Raw genomic sequence first — 22,760 nt, 5'->3', positions numbered from 1 at the left:
AAAGTTCCAATTTAATAAGTCAGACATCTTAGCACATCTGTGAAATCCCAATTCTGGAAGTTACATTGGATTCCCACCCAGTTGAAAGTTCATGATCTTGTCCCCACACCCACAAATCCATCACATGGTCCAATCTTCTTCTTCCACGCTGGCATCTCCACCCAGCTGGTTCCGGTCAGATGCAGAGGTACGGAGACAAAGAATAAACTTGAGCTTCTAGAAAGGAATTTTTTATTTTGAAAACAACACATTCTACCCCTTGCTATTCCCCCCCCTTAATGAATACGCATACTAAAGATGAAGCTAGAAGAGAGAGTGTGGCAGGCCAAAGAACCGCTGCATGCCTGTCAATATAGTTGAGACAGATGAGCACAATATATTGGAATTATTATCTTGGTATGAAATCTTTCTTCCATTAACTTTTTCTGAAACTGGGTTTTACATATAAGTTATCTCCTCCTAGAATTTCAATATCTTTTTTACATCATGGCAACCAAAACTGGATGCAATATTCCAAGTGTGGCCTTAACAAGGCATTACAAAGTAATATTTACACTTAACATGACCTCGATTCTATCCCTCTGTTAATGCAGCCTAGAACCATATTGGCTTTTTGGCAGCTATAGCACAGTGCTGGCTCATATTTAAGTGATTGTCCACTAGGACTCCAAGATCTCTCTCACAGTTGAGTGAGGTATCACTTGTACCAGGGATCTGCAACTTTAAACACTCAAAGAACCATTTGGAGCCATTTCCCACAGAAAGCACCAGCAGCCACAAAACCTGAGTGGACATGGCCAACTCGACATCACTCACTCCCACCCAGTCACATGACCTATGCCTACCCAGCCAGTCATTAAGGCAGAGAACCGGTTGTTAAAAAACACCAGGAGCCACAAAACCCTTTTGATATCTAAAATGAAGATAACACTGCATATATCATTTTTTACCTTTATGCTATGTATAAAAAAACCTATGGTGTGTTGCATTTATGAAATCAATAAAATGCTACAGAGAAAAAAATATTTCTGCATGCAACAAAAATATTTTGAACTTCGAAAAAAGATGCTTGGTTGAAGATTACTTTCAAATAAAATACTCAATGTCTATTTAAGTCCTGTACAAATGTTGTTCACCTTTTCCTCTCTCCCTCCCTCCCTCTCTGTGTCTTTCTCTGTGTGTGTATGTGTGTGTTTCTGTATCTCTGGCTCTCTCTGTGAGAAGAAGAAGAAGAATCAAGAAATGCCTGAAAATCTTTGGCATCAGCAGCAACATACAAAAATTCATGGAAACTTCAATGAACCTCTGGAAAACAAAGCTTATAGCTAATGAAGAAGTACTGGGTGAAGTTGAAATTAAACAAGGCATTTTCCAGGGTGATTCCCTTTCACCCCTACTTTTTATACTCTCAATGCTACCACTGACAATCATTTTGAAGAAGATGAACTATGGATATGAACTTGCAAAGAAAGGATTGAAAATTTTGCACTTGGTGTACATGGATTTATTTATTATTATTATTTATTTATTATTTATTATCAAAATTTATATGCTGCCCAATCCCGAAGGATATAGCAGTAGACTTATATACCGCTTCATAGGGCTTTCAGCCCTCTCTAAGCGGTTTACAGAGAGTCAGCATATTGCCCCCAACAATCTGGGTCCTCATTTTACCCACCTCGGAAGGATGGAAGGCTGAGTCAACCCTGAGCCGGTGAGATTTGAACCGCTGAACTGCTGATCTAGCAGTAGCCTGCAGTGCTGCATTTAACCACTGCGCCACCTCGGCTTACAAAAAAAAAGAGAGAAAAAAAGAGAGAAAAAAGACAGTTTAAAATCACAACACCACATACATTCATTCTAATCTGGGCTGGACCTCAACAATGAGGTCAACAGCCCCAGGGCCTGTCGGAACAGCCAGGTTTTTACAGCTTTCCTGAAGGCCATGAGAGTGGGTATGGTCCAGATCTCTGGGGGTAGCTGATTCCAAAGAGTCGGAGCAGCCACAGAGAAGGTTCTCCTCCGGGGGCCCGTCAGCCGACACTGTCTGGCTGACGGCATCTGAAGGAGGCCCAATCTGTGGGATCTTACTGGCCACTGGGAGGTATGTGGCAGTAGGCGGTCACGAAGGTACGCTGGCCCTAAGCCATGTAGGGCTTTAAAGGTAATAACCAACACCTTGAATTGCGTCCGGAGACCAATTGGTAGCCAGTGTGCAGCTCGCGGAGGACGAGTGTAACGTGGGTGTACCTTGGTGCACCCAATATCGCTCGCGTCGCCACATTCTGGACTAGCTGCAGTCTCCGAACGCTTTTCAAGGGTAGCCCCATGTAGAGCGTGTTGCAATAATCCAGCCTTGAAGTGACAAGGGCGTGAGTAACCATTTGAAGTGCCTCCCGATCCAAATAGGACCGCAATTGGTGCACCAGACGAATCTGGGCAAAGGGCCCCCTGGTCACAGCCGATAGATGATGTTCCAGTTTCAGCTGCAAATCCAGGAGGACCCCCAAATTGCGGACCCTCTCTGAGGGGTGTAAATTTTCACCCCCCAGGGTTAAGGATGGACTGTCTAGGCTGTCCTTCAGGGGCAGCATCCAAAGCCACTCAGTCTTATCGGGATTGAGCACAAGTTTGTTCACCCCCATCCAGATCCTAACAGCCTCCAGGCATCGGCACATCATGTCCGCCGCTACACTGAGCTGGCACGGGGCAGAAAGATACAGTTGAGTATCATCTGCATATTGGTGGTACTTTACCCCGTGCTGTCGCATGATTTCACCCAGTGGCTTCATGTAGATGTTAAATAGGAGGGGAGACAAGACCGAACCCTGTGGCACACCACATTTGAGGGGCCTAGGAGTCGACCTTTGCCCCCCGACCAACACCGACTGCGACCTGTCAGAGAGGTAAGAGGAGAATCACCGTAAAACGGTTCCTCTCACTCCCACCTCCCCTAGGCGTCGCAGAAGGATACCATGGTCGATGGTATCGAAGGCCGCTGAGAGGTCAAGAAGCACCAGGATAGAGGAATGTCCTCTATCCCTGGCTCACCAAAGATCATCGGTCAGGGCAACCAAAGAGGTTTCCGTGCTGTACCCAGGCCTGAAACCGGACTGAAAGGAGTCTAGATAATCCGTTTCATTCAAGGTCCGTCGGAGTTGAAGTGCCACCACCTTCTCAACAACCTGGATGATTTGAAGCTGTTTGGTAAAACAAAAGCTGAACTGAATTTATTAATTGAAAGCACAAAAGAATTTAGCCAAGACATTGGTATGCAGTTTGGAATTGAAAAATGTGCAACAATGGCAACCAAAGCAGGCAAGGTCATAGAAGATGATGGAATAGAACTTGAGAATGAAGAAATGATAAAGGCAGTAAAACCAGAAGAAGGCTACAAATACTTGGGGATTTTGGAGGCCTCTGACTTAATGCATAATAAAGTCAAGGAATTAACTTCAGCCAAGTACATTCAATGAATTCGCAAGATATTAAAGTCCAAATTGAGTGGAGGAAACATCATAAAAGCCATAAATACCTGGGCTCTACCTATGATTCGATACTCTGCAGGAATAATTGACTGGACCCAGATGGAATTGGGCAATTTGGACAGAAAAACAAGGAAGTTTATGACAATGAATCATGCTTTGCACCAAAAAGTGATGTTGACCGATTATATCTACCAAGAGCAGAGGGTGGTCGAGGACTCCTACAAGTAAAGCAGACTGTGCAAGAAGAAAAACACAGCTTGAATGATTACATCCAGAAAAGTGAAGAACCAATGATTAAGGAAGAAAATAAAGGAGGCCTTTTAAAGACAACTAAGTCAAAAGCTGAATATAAGAAAGAAGTAATTGAGAAGCGAGCTGAAAATTGGAAAAACAAAGCTATGCATAGCAAATATTTGAAGTATTGAAGGCAAAGCTGACCAAAAGCTAACTTGGAACTGGTTAACATCAGGAGCACTGAAAAAAGAAACAGAAGGCTTTATTTTGGCAGCTCAAGAACAAGCCTCAGCCACAAACTGCATGAAGGCAAAAAGTCAACATGTTACCACCAACAGCAAATGTCACCTCTGTAATGAGAAAGATGAGATGAGACAGTCGACCACTTGATCGGTGGGTGCAGCAAAATTTCACAAACTGACTGTTTGTGAAATGTTCCCAGTGGTTTTTGCTGTACTCAAATCCAATCTTTTGGCATAATTTCCAGTGAATGATCTTAGCAACTTGGTCATGGTGTTGTAGGTAAACACCATGACCGAGTTGCTAAGATCATTCACTGGAAATTATGCCAAAAGATTGGATTTGAGTACAGCAAAAACCACTGGGAACATCAGGTTAAGAAGGTTTTAGAGAATGAGAAAGTCAAGATCTTGTGGGACTTCAGAATTCAGACTGACAGGCACTTGGCCCACAACACACCTGACATAACAATAGTTGAAAAGAAAAAATTATGGTTCATTGACATTGCAATACCTGGAGATGCACGAATTGAAGATAAGCAGCAAGAAAAAAATCACAAAGTACCGGAACTTGCAAATTGAAGTTGAGCGACTGTGGAAAAAGAAATCAAGTGTTGTCCAGATTGAAACTGAAGACCTTGGATATCTAAAGGGCTACATTGCTATTTGGAAATTCTAAATTTATCAGACTTGAACATTCTGACTTTACAAAAAACCACCCTACTTGGAACAGCTTATATCCTCCGACGTTATCTTAACAGTTCCTAGGTCCTTGATTAGGACTCAAGCTGTTGAGCTACCAACCAGCCCCAAAGGCTGTGAATCTCACCAAAGATTAACATAACAACAACAACAACGATAATAATAATAATAATAATAATAATAATAATAATAATAACAACAACAATGCCAAATCCGGCGAAACAACTGGCCGCTGTGATACAATTGTACAACAACAACAACAACAACAACAACAATAATAATAATAATAATAATAATAATAATAACTCCACCGTTGCCGGTCCCAAGCCCGGATGAGAAAGGAGGAGGGTTGGGGTCAGGTTGGCAACTGACCCCATAAAGAAAACCCCGCCAACCCATACAATATGGTGAAAGAAACAAATAAAAATTTTATACCGCATCGGTCGTCGTGCGGGTTAACAAGGGCCGCGGCAGATGTTGGGGTCCCTGGACATCCGTCGACAAGTGGGCTACAAGTGGACCAGCCAACAAAATGACAAAAATATATTGCAGATGAAAACCGTGCCATAATGGCCTGTTACTACAACTCAGAGCCAGAAAAAAGAGGTTATTTAAAGCGAATGTATGAATTATGGAAACAACAATATCCAGATTCAAATGTTAGTGAACAACGACTAGCAGATCAAAGGCGATTTATTATACGGAATAAAGTGTTTAGTGAAGTTGAACTTGAGGAAATTCAGGAAAATTGCAAAACCAAAAAAATGATATCACAAGCGGAAATAACTGATATTCAAGAGGCAACTAAAGACATTATAGTAGAACTTCCAGAAGAAGCTCTCGGGGAGGAAATAACACCACCACCACTAGAACCAGTTATCACTGAACCAACTGATGAACTAACTCAAAAACAAAAAGAATTGAAGGATAAGATCATGGAGCATTTTCTGCTTAATGAGGAAAGGCAACATTTACCATCACTAAAAACTGTGCCTAAAAATTTTTTGGCCCCTATCATGAAAATGGTTAATGCAGGGTTTTCAACAATTGAATCGGGATCCATCTTGGAAACGAACCAGTTAAAGTACAGCGCAGCTGTAATAGTCACTAATGAACTAGGCATTAAAATCAAAGTACCTAGTCACACAACAGAAAAAGCATCAAAGCCAAAGTGGAAAATCTGATTAGAACAAAAAGTCAAAAAATTAAGGGCAGATGCTAGTAACTTAAAGAACATGCATGAGCAACGGCTTAAAAACAACAAAATCATAGATCGGCTAATCAGAAGATATAGATTGGATACAAGAAACATCAATGAAGCTGTAGAGATTGTAAAACAGCAGATAACAGCAACAGCTAGAAAAAATTGAAAGATATGAGGCACGAATCATTCAATATAAACAAAATCAGCAATTTCGATCAGACCAACGGCATTTTTATCAAAATATTAATGTGAATGGTGACACCAAAAGTGAAAAACCAGAAAAGCAGGCCACAGTTGAATTCTGGAAAGAATTGTGGGAAAATGCAAAGGACTACAATAAGGAAGCAAAGTGGATACATGAGAAAAGCATTGGCAACAAACAAATGCAAGTATTAGAAATAACAACTGAGATGGTCAAAAATCGAGCAAAAAAGGTAAAGAATTGGACATCACCTGGAAAGGACCAATTACATGGTTTCTGGCTCAAATATCTGACCAGTTTACATGCAATATTGGCCAGGCAACTGAATGAAATTTTACAAAAGGGCCAAATTGATGAATGGTTGACAACTGGAAAAACATACTTGATTCAGAAAGATGCAACTAAAGGAACAACACCTGAAAACTACAGACCAATAACATGCTTGCCAACAACCTTCAAATTACTCACAGGCATTATTGCAGATAACATGATGGATTATTTGGAAACAAACAACATCTTGCCAGTAGAGCAAAAAGGCAACAAAAGAAGGAGCAGGGGCACAAAAGATCAGCTCCTAATTGATAAAATGATATTAGAAAATTGTAAGAACAGAAAAACGAACTTGAATATGGTCTGGATTGATTACAAAAAGGCATTTGACTCACTGCCACATAGTTGGATCATAAAATGCTTAGAAACAACTGGCATTAGCAAAAATATTACATCCTTTACTGAAAAGGCGATGAAACAATGGAGAACTGAGTTGGCAGTAGGGAATGAGATCTACGGAATGGTTAATATTAAGCGAGGAATTTTACAGGGTGATTCACTTTCACCTCTTCTCTTCATCATCGCAATGATCCCACTATCAGTAATCTTAAAAAAAATGAAATTAGGCTACCAAACAGCCAAAGAAGCTGAAAAAATTTCACATTTACTATATATGGATGATTTGAAACTCTATGGAAAGTCAGAAATAGAAATCCAATCATTGACAAACACAGTCCGAATATTAAGCACCGATATTTCAATGCAGTTTGGCATGGAAAAATGCGCCACTGTATCCATAAAAAGGGGCAAAATCACTGCATGTGAGGGAATTGAAATGCCCAATGGCCAACTAATTAAATGCAACGAAAATGAAGCCTACAAATACTTAGGCATTCTGCAGTTGGATAACATCAAGCATGGAGAAGTAAAAACTATTGTCAGGCGAGAGTACACCAACAGAGTTAGGAAAATTTTGAAATCTAAATTGAATGGTGGAAATACAATCAAGGCCATAAATACCTGGGCAATACCAGTTATAAGATACACAGCTGGTATAGTTAACTGGACACAAGCTGATTTGGACCTTTTGGACCGAAAAAACAGGAAACTAATGACAATGCACTACAGTTTACATCCACGTGGTGATACTGATAGACTATATCTGCCCCGAAAATCAGGTGGCAGAGGATTATTACAAGTGAAGCAAACAGTTGAAGAAGAAAAACATGCACTGGCTGATTATTTAAAAGAAAGTCAAGAACATCTATTAATCGAAGTAAAGAACAAACATCTACTGAAGGCCCAACAGACAAAACAAGAATACAGAAAAGATGTGATAAAATCAAGAATGGAGAGTTGGCAGAACAAAGCACTGCATGGCCAATTTCTGGAAAAAATAAAAGATAAAGTGGACAGTGAACAAACTTGGTTATGGTTAACAACAGGTACATTAAAGAAAGAAACAGAGTCACTAATCCTGGCTGCGCAAGAACAAGCTATCCGCACAAATGCCATTAAGGCCAAAATAGAAAAATCCTCTGATGATGCCAAATGCAGACTTTGCAAAGAAGCTGATGAAACTGTTGATCACATACTCAGCTGCTGTAAAAAAATCGCGCAGACTGATTATAAATTGCGGCACAATTCAGTAGCACAAATGATCCATTGGAATTTGTGCAAAAATTATAATATCAAAACAGCAAAAAACTGGTGGGAACATCAGCCTGAAAAAGTCACCGAAAATCAGATGGTCAAGATCTTGTGGGATTTCCGTATACAAACCGACAAAATACTGGCACATAATACACCAGACATCACACTGGTTGAGAAAAATAAGGTCACAATCATAGACATCGCAATACCAGGTGATAGCAGGGTCGCTGAGAAGCAACATGAAAAAATCGCAAGATACCAGGACTTAAAAATCGAAATTCAACGACTATGGCACAAACCAGCAGTGGTAATTCCAGTGGTAATTGGCACACTGGGTGCTATTCCAAAAGCACTGGAATTACATTTAAAACAGTTAAAAATTGACAAAATCACCATCAGTCAAATGCAAAAAGCCGCACTGCTTGGATCTGCACGCATATTACGAAAATACGTTACGACGTCCTAGGCCCCTGGGTGGGGCCCGACTAGTAACCAATGCCAAATCCGGCGAAACAACTGGCCGCTGTGATACAATTGTATAATAATAATAACAACAACAACAACAACAACAATAATAACAACAACAATAATAGATAATTCTGAAAGACAACCTATTTGTGTACTACTAATTCAGCAGAAGTTTTACAAGAAAACAATAGCTCAGCATACATATAAATTGCTGGATTTAGCAACAATCCCTTTAGGCCAGTGTTAATTATTTGAGACTGGAGCCCGGAGGCTAGAGCAAGCCAACAAGGCAGAAATTTGACAAATGGTAAATGGTAGCAACTTGTCCCACAAAACAATAAGAACTGATCGTGTTGATGATGTAAAGCTGAAAAGCTGCTTGATATGAAATTAAATTATTCAAAGTTAATGAAGAAGAGAGTGAGCCTTCCAGGCTGTGAGCATCATAACAAACACATTGTAGAATGTGAGCATGAACATTTGGTCTTTTCTTTTTATTCCTGTATGCTCAAGACCGCTAATTAAAGTAAATAGTGTTTGGACACTGTATTAAAACTATTGATTCAGCTTAGAATTGTTCAGGCATTTGGTATTAAGACTTCACTGACTTTTTTAAAATGCTGCATTAAGTTTACTTATGCAACAACTTTTTGCAGGATCTTGTTCTCCAATTTACGCTTTCCTCTTGATTCTTCTAATGAGAAGACAGACTCACACAAGAAAGAAACAATTACTGTAGTCACAAGTTATTTCCCTCAAGCCTATGTATTACTCTGTCTCTCCCACAGTGTGAGTCAAGTGAATGAAAGCACTTTAAACTATGTATTTGTGAATATATTTGAAACTTAGCACATTTTTGCCAGTCAAGACTCCAGCGTTTAGAAAGTGCAACCAGAACAATCTTGAACTAAATACTCTCAAAACTATAGAAATGGTGGTTGGTTTTAGGAGAAACCCTCTTATACGACCACTTCTTACAATACTAGACAACACAGTATCAACAGTAGAGTCCTTCAAGTTTCTAGGTCAGTGATGGCTAAACTTTTTTCCCATCGCATGCCAAAAGTGGGGGGAGAGCAAGGGTGGGTTGTGCGTGGGCATGCCCACACCCATAATTCTATGTGTGCGATCCCCCACACATGTGCCTGCGACTCCTTCCCGAACTTCCAGTTTATGCATTGGTTGTTTTTCGCCCTCCGAAAAATGGCTTCGAATGAAGGCAGAAGTCAGCTGGCCAGCATGCACATGCGTGGTGGAGCTGACAGGGTAATACCTCACATGTTCTAACAAATGGCTCCGTGTGCCACCTGTGGCACTCATGCCATTGGTTCGCCATCACTGTTCTAGGGTCTATCATATCTCAAGACTTAAAAAGGATACCTAACATCAAAAACAACACCAAAAAAGCACAACAAAGAATGTTATTTCTACGCCAACTCAGGAAGCTCAAACTGCCCAAGGAGCTGCTGCTTCTGTTCTACAGAGGAATTATTGAGTCTGTCATCTGCACCCCTATAGCTGTCTGGTTGGCTCTGCAACCAAACAAGACAGACACAGACTTCAACGGATAATTAGAATTGCAGACAAAACAATTGCTACCAACCTGCCTTCCATTGAGGACCTGTATGTCACACAAGTCAAAAAGTGGGCTGTGAAAATATCTACAGACCCCTATCCTGGACATAAATTGTTTCAACCCTCAAAACGATGCTATAGGGCTCTGCACACCAGAACCACGAGACACAAGGACAGTTTTTCTCTGAATGCCATCACTCTGCTAAACAACTAATTCCCACAATACTGTCAAATTATCTACTAAGACTGTATTACTATTATTCTTCTCATCCTTACTAGTACCTATCTCTTCCCACTTATGGCTATATCCATGTTGCTTGTATCTTTACAACTTATATTGTTTTTATTGTTTCCTAGTATGATTTGATTGCTTATAAGTATCCTATGAGAATCACTAAGTGTTGTAGCTTATGATTCTTGACTAATATATTGTTTTTTCTTTATGTACACTGAGATCATATGCACCTATGAAAAATTCTTTGTGTGTCCAACCACACTTAGTCAATAAAGAATTCTGTTCTATTCTAATCTATTCTATTCAGAGGTGGGTTCCTATCGGTTCCGACTGATTCAGCCAAACTGGTAGTAAAAATCAGGCCTGGCTCTCCGAACCAATAGGATTGGCAGGCTGGCCAAGCCCCCAAACTGGTACCCAGTCGCTGCTCACTTGCTCGTCTAACAAGTCCATCAGACGGCAAACTGACTGGAGCTGGCAAAGAAGCCTCTCCGCCACCGTGACCCGACAAATGCGTGCACGACAAAAGCGCACCGACGAAACTGCGATGAGAAAACCGCGATCTCATCAACATGCCCACAACAGGGCACCGACAACAGCGCGCCAACATAAGCGCAATTTAAGTTAAGGTAAGGGAAGCTCGATTTAAGTTAAGGTAAGGGAAGCTCGATTTAAGTTAAAGTAAGGGTTAGGTTGAGGGTTAGGTTGAGCGTTACATTGAGGGTTAGGTTTAGGGTTATGTTTAGGGTTAGGGTTAGGTTCAGGGTTAGGTTCAGGATTAGGTTTAGAACTCGTGGTTATTACTTGTTCGTTGAAGGTGCGGTTTTGTCAGCGCGCTGTTGTCGGCGCACTTCTGCGCTCATTCGTCAGTGTGATTTAGAATTCACGGTTTTCTCGCTGCGGTTTCGTCGGCGCGCTTTTGTCAAGCACGCATTTGTCGGTGAACCCTCAGCCACCTCTTCAAGTGCCAGAGGATCGGAGGCTTCTTTTCCACCCAGCACCAAAATGTCCTCCAGCCAGTGAAAAGAAAGCTTTCTATGGGCAAAGATGGCGGCAGTGACCAGAAGTCATTTCAGTGCCATGCGCCAGTGGCTGGGGGGAAAAGAGGCCAGCTTCCAAGTTCATCAGCAGGCTCAGTCCCTTCACAGGGTCACTTTTTTCTGCACCAGAGAAAGATCAAAAGGCATGGAGCAGCCTTTAAGGACAAAGTCCGCGTAGCTGCCTAGAGGTAAGAAAGCAAACCACTGAGGGAAGGAGCCTCCCGAAGCTGCTGGTGTTGCAGCTGCCCCCCATCTTCCACTTGGAGCTCCAAGCGGAAGAGGTCCTCAGCTGTTGCAAAGTAGCAGCAGCTCTGGGTGCACCATGCCTGCTTTGTTCTTTTTGAGAGCTGCTTTGCAAACAAGGTGCAAAGCGGCTCTCAAAGAGAATGAAGTGGGTGTGGCACAACCAGAACCACTGCTTCTTCGCAACAGCCAAGGACAGTAGAGTTCACTCAGGAGCGAGAAGGCGGCTGGTCAGAGGGAGGCATAGCCCGAGTTCTCTGGAATGGGTAAACAAGTGTGGGGAGGCAAAGGGGAGAGAGAAGAGAGAGCACTGGACAGGAGCCAGAGGAGGAGGAGGGTGACAGCTCTTCTTCTTCTTCGCCCCTGCCCAGAGAAGAATGCTTCCAGTGCAAGGAGACTGAGAGAGGCTCAGGCAGCTCTCCACCCTAACCCAGAGGTGGCCAGGGATTGCTCTCACCCTCAGGTAACAGCTCCGCCTCCCTCCCTCAAGCCTGGCAAGGAAGCCTGCTACTCCTGCCAGATCCACCCAAGGGGGAGAGAGAGAGAGACAGGAACTGACTCAGCCAAGCTGCCTTTCCCTGAGCTAGAAGAAGCAGCAAGCACCAGACCACCACCCCTTCTGGGTTAGCCTTAAACTCCACCCCACACTGCCTGAGAAAAGGAGCTTTATTTCCTCGCTTGCACCGGGGAGCGTCGTGGTCTCTGCTCTTAACTACATCTTCTGGCTCGGGGAGAGGCAGCTCGGCTGAGCCGGGCTTCTCTCTCTTCAGTTACAGAAGGAAGAGATGGGGAGGCTGCTGGGCGGGAGGCCAGGAAGGGCGCATCAGGTCCCAGCCAGTCTCATCCCATTCCCTCAGATCCTGCGGGCAGTTGCTTTGCCAAGCTGCCCTGGGATTGCCGTGAGGAAAAATCCCAGCGGCGGCAGTGAAACAATGCAGCAAAAGGTGCTCCTGAGGCCGGTGCCAGCTGCGAGGACGTACTTCCTTCACTCACTCTATGCAGCCCTCCCATCCCCTCTGGGCTTGAGAGATACCAGCTGGGGCCACCACATGCCATTGAGATCCAGATCCACCACCATCGAGGGAAAAGCCAATGGAAAGTTGTGTGCCTCTGCAGCACCTGTAAAGGTGGCAGCAGAAGCTTCTTCTTGCGCTGGCAGAAGAATTGACAACTCTAAGCAAGCAAGCCTCTCCTGGGATCCCGGGATAGGAAATCTCTTGCGGGGTTTAGCAGCCCCATATGGTGGGGAGTGGGGAAAGGCATCCTGCAAATCCTGGGAAAGGAGGTGCATGATAGCAGATGGTAAAGGCGCTCCCCTTCACCTTTGGTGGCAGGAGCTGCTTTATCGCACACTCCTTCCCTCGTTTGGCTGCTACCGCTGGGATGCCACCAGGGCAAGTGAGGGAAGGAGAGGAGCTGCGCCTCTTTTCCTTTTCCAGCCCCTCTCCTTCCCTCGCTTGCCCTGGTGGCATCCCAGTGGTAGAAGTCGAGTAAGGGGAGGAGGCATGCGATAAAGCACGCCCCCACCACCAAGGGCGAAAGGGATTGTCTTCGCCTCTGCTACTGCAGCTCAGGGCAGCAGACCCAAGTGCAGCCTGGATGCACCAAGGCTGCAGGGAGTCCCCCATGTGTTGCATCCCCCTCCCAGCCTTAGCCCATACCTCCATGCCACAGAGGGGACGGGGGCAGCCCAGCAAGCTGGGCACCTGAAAACAGTGCAGAGGCATGAGCAAAGGCTGGGAGGGGGATGCAACATGTGGGGGGCTCCCTGTAGCCTCAGCTCGTCCCGGCTGTAGCTGAATCTGCTGCCCTGAGCAAGCGGAGGCACTGCAGGGTGCGGCTGGGAGTGTGCTAACCTTGCCCTCCCTGAATGCCGGACTCCGCCGTTGCCATCGCTTCAAGAGCAGGCTGCTCGGCTCACCCCCAGTGCCATCTGGAAGACAGCGAAGAGCCGCAGCCTGGCACGCCACCCCCCTTGTCAAAAATGTTCACCACCGTTTCAGTGGGCATGGATTGATGGGGGGATCATGTAACTGAGTGTACATGAGTGATGTCAAGTTGACCATGCCCACTCCGGTAGTAATAAATTTTGAAACCCACACGATTCTATTCTATTCTACTTTAAAGATTTCTATTCTTGATATCAAATATTTTTTCACAACATAAAATTTCCAGCTGTATATTCATTTTAAAATATGTCACAACATTAAAACCAAAAATTAATATATGTTTTGATTTCATTTGAAAAGTCTTTTAGTAAGCAGGTTCTGCAATATGTGTTTGTGTAAGTTTTATTTGGTATACCAAATACAACACAAAATTGCTATCTTTATCTGGTATATATTATGCCATATGCCAACATTGCTTCAACTTCACTGGTTTCAGGGATTTTTTAGGTACAATTGAAATTGTTGATTTGCATATCCATATCTTGACATCATCATCATCATCATCATCATCATCATCATCATCATCATCATCATCATCATCGGTCTGCTCTAAAACCGCCTCATACTGACCCTCATTGAATGGCTCTTTGGGGAACTATTTTCTCTAAAAGAGCCCTCTTAACTAGTGGCATTAGAGACTTTGGAAGCCTAATATATCTGGAACAGTTCATCTGCTGTATTCCTTAAGAGTTTTCAGTACCAGGCAAAAATATTGTTGTTACATCAAGCAGTTTAACTGATTATATGCTTCATGGGCAAGTTATATTTTGTCTCTCTTATAATCTAAAGTAGTGTCTCAGACTATTTATGGCAGGTTTCTTTGTTCTACATTTTTGTTTGTTCTGCCATGTTGCTATTTTCATCTGATTGGAACGTTCTATTTGTGCTGCTCTATTTTATTGTAGTTGCATTTTTTGCATTATTGGTTGTATTGATTATATTGCTTGGCTTTAACTGCATGCATCACACTGCCAATTAAGGGTTCAGCACAGCTCATGATTCCAATCAATCAACTTGTGTGGTTCTATTGACTTGAGCATATACTGTATATAAAACCCATGAAGCAGTTCCAAAAATCACACAGCCTGATCTGGATGTTTCTGCCAATTTCATAATTTTGAAGTCACAATGTTCCTACCACAAATATGTTCTCAAGTGTTTAGAAAATTTGCAGAGGTTTCAGAAGGAAGAGTGATTGAAGAACTGTGCTCAAGCAGAAATCTGAAATACAGAATTGGATGTCATCCTGATCCCCTACCTTTCATTTATAAACAGCAGTGTTAGAACAAAGAGTTCTACTCTTGTATATTTAGACAAGAAATCTTCAACTGAATTACATCAAATATTTTCTTTGGGAAAGGGACTTTTATTAATTATGAGGAAAAAAATATCAATTGATTTGGGTCCCAGAAACCTATCATCATGGTAACGATCTGAGAGATACCTTGGAATAAATTTTATTATTTCAAACCACTTGTATAGATATTTTTGCTTTCAAAAGGCAAAAAGAAATCTGCCTAGCCTTATATGCAGCTCAGTATTGCCAAAACATATGAAACATTACTAAAATGTATAGAACATTGCTAAAATCTATTAACATGAGAACATTTCAGTTACTGCAGTTTGCCAGAGGTTCTTGCAATGCTTATATTTCAGACAGTTCCTGAATATTATTCTTGCTCTCCTTGCATGAGGTACTGCATGAAAAAAACAAAAACAACCTACAATTAAATTAGTTAACTTTCTAAAATTAGTTAACTTTCAATATATCCCAGATTAAAAAATTCAAACCAGGTTGGCATTGCAGATATATATGCTCAGACTTAAGTCCCGTTATATTCAGTGGGAATACTTCACAAAGAAGTGAGATACACATAAGCATGCATTTCTGCATACATAATAGCTAAACTTAGAAATTTCATAAATCACCATCTATTTTCATCCATTTCATTCATTATAATGATCCATGATGAAATCATCTTTAAATTCCCATTCATGGTCAAAATAAAAGAATGGTGATAGAACTGGGTATAAATAAGTAACAAAAACATATGTTAATCACAGGAAATTACTTATGACTTTCATTAGAAATGCCACTGGAAGGAGCTATGCCATAATTTTGGGAAAACCAAAACTACAAAACCTTCTTCCATGCTATGGGGAAATTGTTTGCTTTTTTTCTTATATTTTCCACGCATCATCACCGACAAATACTCCACAAAACACAGTCCGTCTACCAAACCCTATGTAATGGCTCCTCTCCTAATTTAAAAAAGTAAAGACTCTTGAAACAGATTATTTCAAAAGGAACTGTTAATTAAGCAAAATGGAAACCATTAGAGGCAAAGCAGCATCTGAAACCCTTTATGCAATGCAAGTGGGATTAAACTGATAATGACCCCTCCCCTTTATCAGAATGCAGATTCCGACCAATACACAAGTGTGAAGATGTTTCCTTAACTCTTCTGCCCTGAGAGTCGAATAAAACACATGTTCCCATGGCTATCTCTAGTTAGGCATTAAAGTAAGATATCCCACATGGCCATCATAAACATCCCTCCAGAGGTGCTGGGACCTCCAGCCTTCCGGCAACAGGAAATGAGTTGTAAATCTCAGTTGTTACAGGTACTGCTAGTAATTTAACTCTGAGGCCCCCCTCCTCCCAATTGAATGGCAGTATCACATAAGGGATCTGACACCCTACCTTTAAGACAGCCAACAGTCAAGTCTTCTATAAGTAGATAGCAATAGCAATAACAGTGCTTAGACTTATATACCACTTCATAATGTTCTCTAAGTGGTTTACAATGTCAGCATATTGCCCCCAACAATCTGGGTCCTCATTTTACTAACCTCATAAGGATGGAAGGCTGAGTCATATTTAAGCCAGTCTAGCAGTAGGCAGAGTCAAGATGTCAACACTGCATTCTAACCACTCCATCGCCACAGCTAATCAATACTGGAAATACACCGATCTGCAGCAAGGGTCTCTAATAGCAGCAAATAGATTTTAAAAAACATAGGACAAATCATAACCAAGAATTCACATTGATTCAAACTCTTATATTTCTTATATTTCTATGCATGAAAAGTAATGCAAAAAGTAATCAGTATATTTTTGAAGGAGCGAGATTTTGAGTTCATTTTTTTTGTCCAAAAAGCAGAACAAAAATGATGAGAATATTCAATACTACACATTTTAAAGCTTTCTATTCTAGTTAAATCATATTGAAATTTTGGAATTAAAGAGGTTGTATCATCAACAACAACACTGAGTAAGAAATAACTGATTCCAAAATGCCACAATCAATATTGTATAAGATATCTCTGTATGGACCACACTTTCATGAAAAATGTTTTTCAGCTGGGATTAATGGGTAGGTAATTTGACTACACATAACTATGTAACTGATATAAACTGTTATTGTTGTAAGATCAAAAAACTCTATGGAAATGACTATGGCAGAAATGTCGCACTATGTCCAATATTTTTAATGTTTACCTGATAAAAAATGTCTTTCAACTGCTTTTGCATTACATGAGAGTAATGAGGCCTTCAACAGCACACCTATCTACAACAAATTTACAATATGGGACTGGCATTTGTACACATTACACATATTTTAGTATTCATTATATGCCACAGGACACTCATGATAGAAGATTGTAAACTATCTGAGAAATAAGGAACAGAAAGAACAAGAGGATATTGGGGAACTTTAAATCCCGGTAACATTTTAATGGTCTCTATTTTTAACAGACAATCAATCCAACTTACAGTTTAATTTATAGAACATGTCTTTTCAAGAATAATGATGCACCTGTTCCAAGATCTGAAATGAAGTCCTATGAGGTTCTTAATAACGACACAAGAGAATGACAGAAAAGAACTGCTGCAGTCAAACAGCTGCTAAAATTAAGTCCCTGGGACATTGTATGGATAATGGAAAATTTATCAACTTTGGAAAGCAGTGGCAGTGGATTTTTGCAATCCAATGAGTAAAAATGGAGTGAAAGATTTATGCTGAAGAATGCATTCTGTAAATCTCTAATTAGATTGCATTAAGCAGTACAATAGAACTTCTAATGGAATTTCTCCTAGGTATTTGAAGAACATATGTTGTAATGAAGCATCACATTTTACAACTCACAAATCTCTCCTCCAATTTTCAAAATAATATCCTAGAATAGGAAGTTATTACTGTACCATTAGCCTACCATCAAATTGCTTCCCTGAATATATAATTTGGATTAACTGAATTACTTAAATGTGGTTCTTTGACGACGATGATAACAAACTGAATTATTTCAAGGAAAATCTTTGTTTGTTATTAAATAGACTTCAGGTATCTTACAAGCTTTACCTATTTTACAGGGTTTTTCTACATATAATATTTTTGATTTACCGTATTTATCGGCGTATAACACGCACCGGCGTATAACACGCATCCCCCATTTTAACACAAAAATTTGAGTAAAATTTTTTTTCATTAAAAATAAATGACTTCATTGGTACTACAGGAAAGTTGAACCATTCTAAAAGACTGATAAATAGTAGCTTTTCTTGAACCAAATCGTCATACGTAATCAAATTATGGTTTAATTTAGATAAAATATTCTTAAGCGCTCTTTCTCTAATTTCACACAGCTCGTGACCTGTTTATTTTTTTAAAAAGGGGGGAAATATTGCAAAAAAAAAGTTATTTTTTACATATATATATATATATATATATATATATATATATATATATATATATATATATATATATATATATATATACACACACACACACACACACACACACACACACACATTTTATAAATTCCAAACAATCTGCGGCGGAGTAAACAATTTCTTCCCTGTACATTACAGACCATAATTTAGCACAGTGCAGGTGACAGGCAGATGTTTTTAACTTCCTAGTCTAGGGCTGAGAGAGAGTGATTGGTCCAAAATTACCCAATGAGCTTCTGTATCTATGTTGGATTATTAGAGACTGTGCCTCCTCATATCTATATTCTTGTACATGTGATACCACACACATATTCAAAATTAGCCAGTGAATTGATTTTGTTAAAACAGCACACTGAAAATTTAGGATACTTTCTTAGGGAGGACAAGGCATGTGACTGTTCATTATCTTTCAATCATGATCTCATATAATCTATTCTTCTAAGCATTTTTCTTCTTCTTTTAATATCAGGAATAATAATCTTTATTGTTAAAAGCTTCTATTACTGTTTTTGTCACTTGCATTCTTTCCATTTCCTGACGGTGTCAATATTCCTTTTTAGTTTTCCACTCCATCTCCTTTTACTACATTCTAGCCAGTTTTGTGCAGTTCTGCTGCAACAATGTTAACATACCTACCCTCTTTATCAATTTTTCCTCTTTTTGGTATTCCCTTTGTATAGATTGTGAAGAACATTTATTTATTATGCGTGATCGTTAAGAGTTGACACTGATGGGATGACACAGTCACCAATCAATCAATACGTATAAAAATAGATGCGACTTTGAAAAGGGGTCGTATTGAGAATCTACCAAACTCAAAACCAAAAGTAGAGAAATAGGGGCGGAATATGCTACTTTTCTGCGTGCAATAAACAGATTCACACTGGGGTTTGTACATCCTGAGAATCCTGGTTTGGGATGTTTTGTGCAGTTAAGCAGTTTGGGGTTACTTTTTTTCATCCCCAAAGCAAAGCCATTATCAACTTTTAGGAATCCAAAAGCAAAACAAAAAACAAAAAAACCCCAGCCTCTGAGTAGGCACACGGGCTATCGGTGCAGACAAACCAACCACTTACGAAGTTTCCGGATAAGCGGAGTCAACTCGATTGGGGGAGAAGCCGCATTAACATTGCAGCCAGCCATCGCGACCGCTTTCCCAGAGCGGCCCAGGTTCAACCGCCGCGCCGTAGGGAACGCGAATGCGCTCGGAAAAAGCGGGAGGCTATTTTTTCAAGAGGCCGCTGGGAAATGTAGTTCCGTCTGTGACTCCCCGCCCACCCGTTCTGATTATTCTCAGACCAGAGAGTACTATACTGGAGATCGAGTGGTTGGGTAATTCTCGCGAGTTTTGACCCGAGTCTTCCTAGTTGCCTAGAGAACAAGGTTTTCTCCCCTCGTCTTTTGGAAGCGCCGCTTTTCCCGCTTCGGCCTTTTTCAATGAATTCGCCCGGCTTTCAACTTAAGTCTTCTCAATGGCGAAATCTCTGCCACAATTGTTTCAGCGGCCAGCGGGGTCTCTTCTAGGCAAGCCAATGAAACACCTTTTCTGAACCGTCACTAAACCTAAGACTTTGGATCACAATTAACAATATAGAATAACGTGTTATGAAGTTGGTTCTATTTTCGAGACTGACTGGGAATTCTGAGAGTTGTAGTTGCGGCAATCTAGTGCAGTGTTTCTCAACCTTGTCAACTTGAAGATGTCTGGACTTCAACTCCCAGAATTCCCAGAAAACGCGGCGTTTCTTCCTGCAAAGCCCTTCTGGCGTCAAGCGGAACTCTCGGGTTGCCCGAAGGGCTTTGCAGGAAGAAACGCGGCTGGAGGCGCCAGGACGGTCCTGGCTGTGGGGCGCAGACTCGGTAAAAGCTCTCTTTGGTTCCCTCCTCCTCCCCCTCCTTCCACAGTCTGTGTGACGCTGCCGCCAGGCTGAGAGCTGCCGCTGAAACAAGTTTGGGAAGGTCCTTTGCAGGCAGCCAGTTCTAGCTGCCTGCAAAGGACTTCCCCACGTTTGCTTTGAAAGAAACCTCTGCGCGGGAGTTAGAAACCTCTGCGCGGGGGTTTCTTGCCACCTTAGAGGGAACAGTGGACCCGGCGTTGGACCCGTATTTATCGGCGTATAACACGCAGTATCGGCGTATAACACGCAGGCAGGGTTTAAGCTTGCAATTTTAGTTTTAAAACTGCGTGTTATACGCCGATAAATACGGTAATACAAAAACTTCACTTCAAAAGGGTTTTGCTTGTAATTGTAACAAAGATCTAAGCAGCCATAGCTAACTTAGTGCCCCAAAGCACAACCCTTAGCATAAGCCTCCTTGATGTAAACTGGAATGAAAATTATAGAAATTGTTTGAGAACAGAGCTCAAAGGAAACAGTGATGAATACTAGGTAATCAAAACAAGACACAGGATTTATTTTTCATGAGAAGTCTTCATATAGCACTTGTCCTTGAAAAATGATATCCCATATTCACATTATAAAATATATTAACTGCAAATAACATATATACTATATATGATTATGACTACTTATAATTTTGATATAGTACAATGATTAAATGTTTTAGCTTGGAATAAAACAGATGTGTATTTTGATTCATCTCAAATTTCTACAAACTCATCAGCCCTTCAAATCAACCTCTCAAGATTCTGTTATTATACCCTACAACAATAAAATAGTGTTTCTGTAATCCTTGTGCTGTCTGCTTCCTGATTTAGCTGGCCTGGAAAGGCTGACACATTTATAAAGATTTGAGACTAACTGACTCCAGGCAGAGTAATTTTGAGTTTCTTTCTTACAATTCCTTCTTATTCCCCAGGATTAAGCTGTCTCTTGTTTTTCCTTAACTATACTTGCATATCTTCTTCAGTGTATTAACAGTATTGGTGGTTTTCACTCCCCATTATACAAGTAGAGGTGGGGGGGCAAGGTTCTCCAGCTAGAGCAGTTATGTAATTCCTTGTACCTAATGTTGCAACTCTGTTAATTTGTCGCAAAAGCAGAGAAAGAGACAATGAGTTGGAACCACCATGGATGCACCTTGATACTATCTGGCAATGAATAATCAGTCATTTGTATGGCTTCATTCAATAAAGATTTTTCATAAATCAATCTTATCCAAGTGGGTAAGATTTCTGCCAGATTTTGCCTTGGAGCCAGGATTTAGATATAGTCCTAAATTGGAAAAGTTGGGGGGGGGGTCTTGTTTTTAACAATAAGCTATTAAAAACAAATACTCCTTTCCTTAGTTTTAGAAATAGATTGGTTGGTCTTTGAGCACTAGTCTAAAATCATTTCTTTTGCAGATTCAAAAGCTTGCTGCCCTCTATGCTAAGGTGACCAGACGTCCCGCTTTTGGCGGGACACCCCCGCTTTTTGATACATTTTCCCGCGTCCCGCCCGCTTTTTTAAAAGGCACGCTTTTTTTGGCGCTCGCAGCTCCCGCCCATCAGCTGCTGGGCTGGCTCATCGTTCTGTTCTATGCTACCTACAAATTTAAGCCAGCCCAGCCTGCCGCTCACTGATTTAATTGGCCTGGACTCCAGCCAATCAGTGAGCTGGCTAGGATGGAAAACTTTAAGCACGCACGAGGGTGCTTAAAATTTTCCATCCCAGCCAGCTCACTGATTGGCTGGAGTCCGCTTAAGCACGCTGTGCGAGTCGTGACTCTCACCAGTCTCCATTTCATTTCGCCTTCGCTGTTTGTTTTTGCTGCACTGCCCTGGTGAGTAACTCCGGTGCCGGTGGGAATCGGGAGGCTTCGCTGCTTCGGGTGGGCGGTGGCGGCCTTTAGCAAGGGAAGGGAAGTCCTTCCCTTGCGAGCTACTCATGAGAGGAACTGGGGGGGGGGAACCGGACAACCTGAGAGAGGGGAAGAAGATCGTCCCTCCCCGCAACTCCCCGGATTTTTGAAGCCGGGTGTGTGTGGAAGGCAGGGTTAGCCGCAGCCCCAGACGGAGGAGTGAAGCCCGAGCTTTCATTGCCATTCCCGCCAGTCGCAGCAGGGAAGCTGGCATCGGTGGGGGAGGTAAAACCCTTGCTGTGAAGCCTCCCAAAGCAAAGGATCCCTCCCTGCTCAGCTGAGGTGTGATCCGAGCTGAGGGGGGAAGAGGGGGAGGCACCGCCGCCGCTGTGAAGCCTCCAAAAGCAAAAGTTCCCTGCCCGCTCAGCTGAGGTGTGATCTGAGCCGAGGGGGGAAGAGGGGAGGTAGAACCCTTGCTGTGAAGCCTCCAAAAGCAAAGGATCCCTCCCTGCTCAGCTGAGGTGTGATCCGAGCCGAGGGGGGAAGAGGGGGAGGCACCACCGCTGCTGTGAAGCCTCCAAAAGCAAAAGTTCCCTGCCTGCTCAGCTGAGGTGTGATACGAGCCGAGGGGGGAAGAGGGGAGGTAAAACCCTTGCTGTGAAGCCTCCAAAAGCAAAGGATCCCTGCCCGCTCAGCTGAGGTGTGATCCGAGCCGAGGGGGGAAGAGGGGAGGTAAAACCCTTGCTGTGAAGCCTCCAAAAGCAAAGGATCCCTGCCCG

At 42.0% G+C, this 22,760-nt stretch overlaps 1 protein-coding gene across 3 annotated transcripts in view; it reads right to left on the bottom strand.

Moving 5' to 3' along the window:
- The window catches only part of TAFA2 (TAFA chemokine like family member 2), a 274,868-nt gene that overhangs the window by 211,926 nt on the left and 40,182 nt on the right, over positions 1 to 22,760 (bottom strand). The window contains exon 2 of one of the 3 annotated variants that reach the window (XM_087723532.1): positions 16,356 to 16,490. The exons of the other annotated variants lie outside the window; for them this stretch is intronic. Coding sequence (XP_087579658.1) covers positions 16,356 to 16,381 — 26 coding nt within the window. The 5' untranslated portion in view covers positions 16,382 to 16,490. The remainder of the gene's footprint in view (positions 1 to 16,355; positions 16,491 to 22,760) is intronic. 3 annotated transcript variants of the gene reach the window in all.

This window comes from Thamnophis sirtalis, unplaced genomic scaffold (assembly GCF_051295495.1).
Source record: "Thamnophis sirtalis isolate CommonGarterSnake01/CBP01778 unplaced genomic scaffold, rThaSir2_p1.2 scaffold_9, whole genome shotgun sequence".
In the NCBI taxonomy this organism is placed as follows: domain Eukaryota; kingdom Metazoa; phylum Chordata; class Lepidosauria; order Squamata; family Natricidae; genus Thamnophis; species Thamnophis sirtalis.
This window is presented reverse-complemented; position numbering and strand designations above follow the sequence as displayed.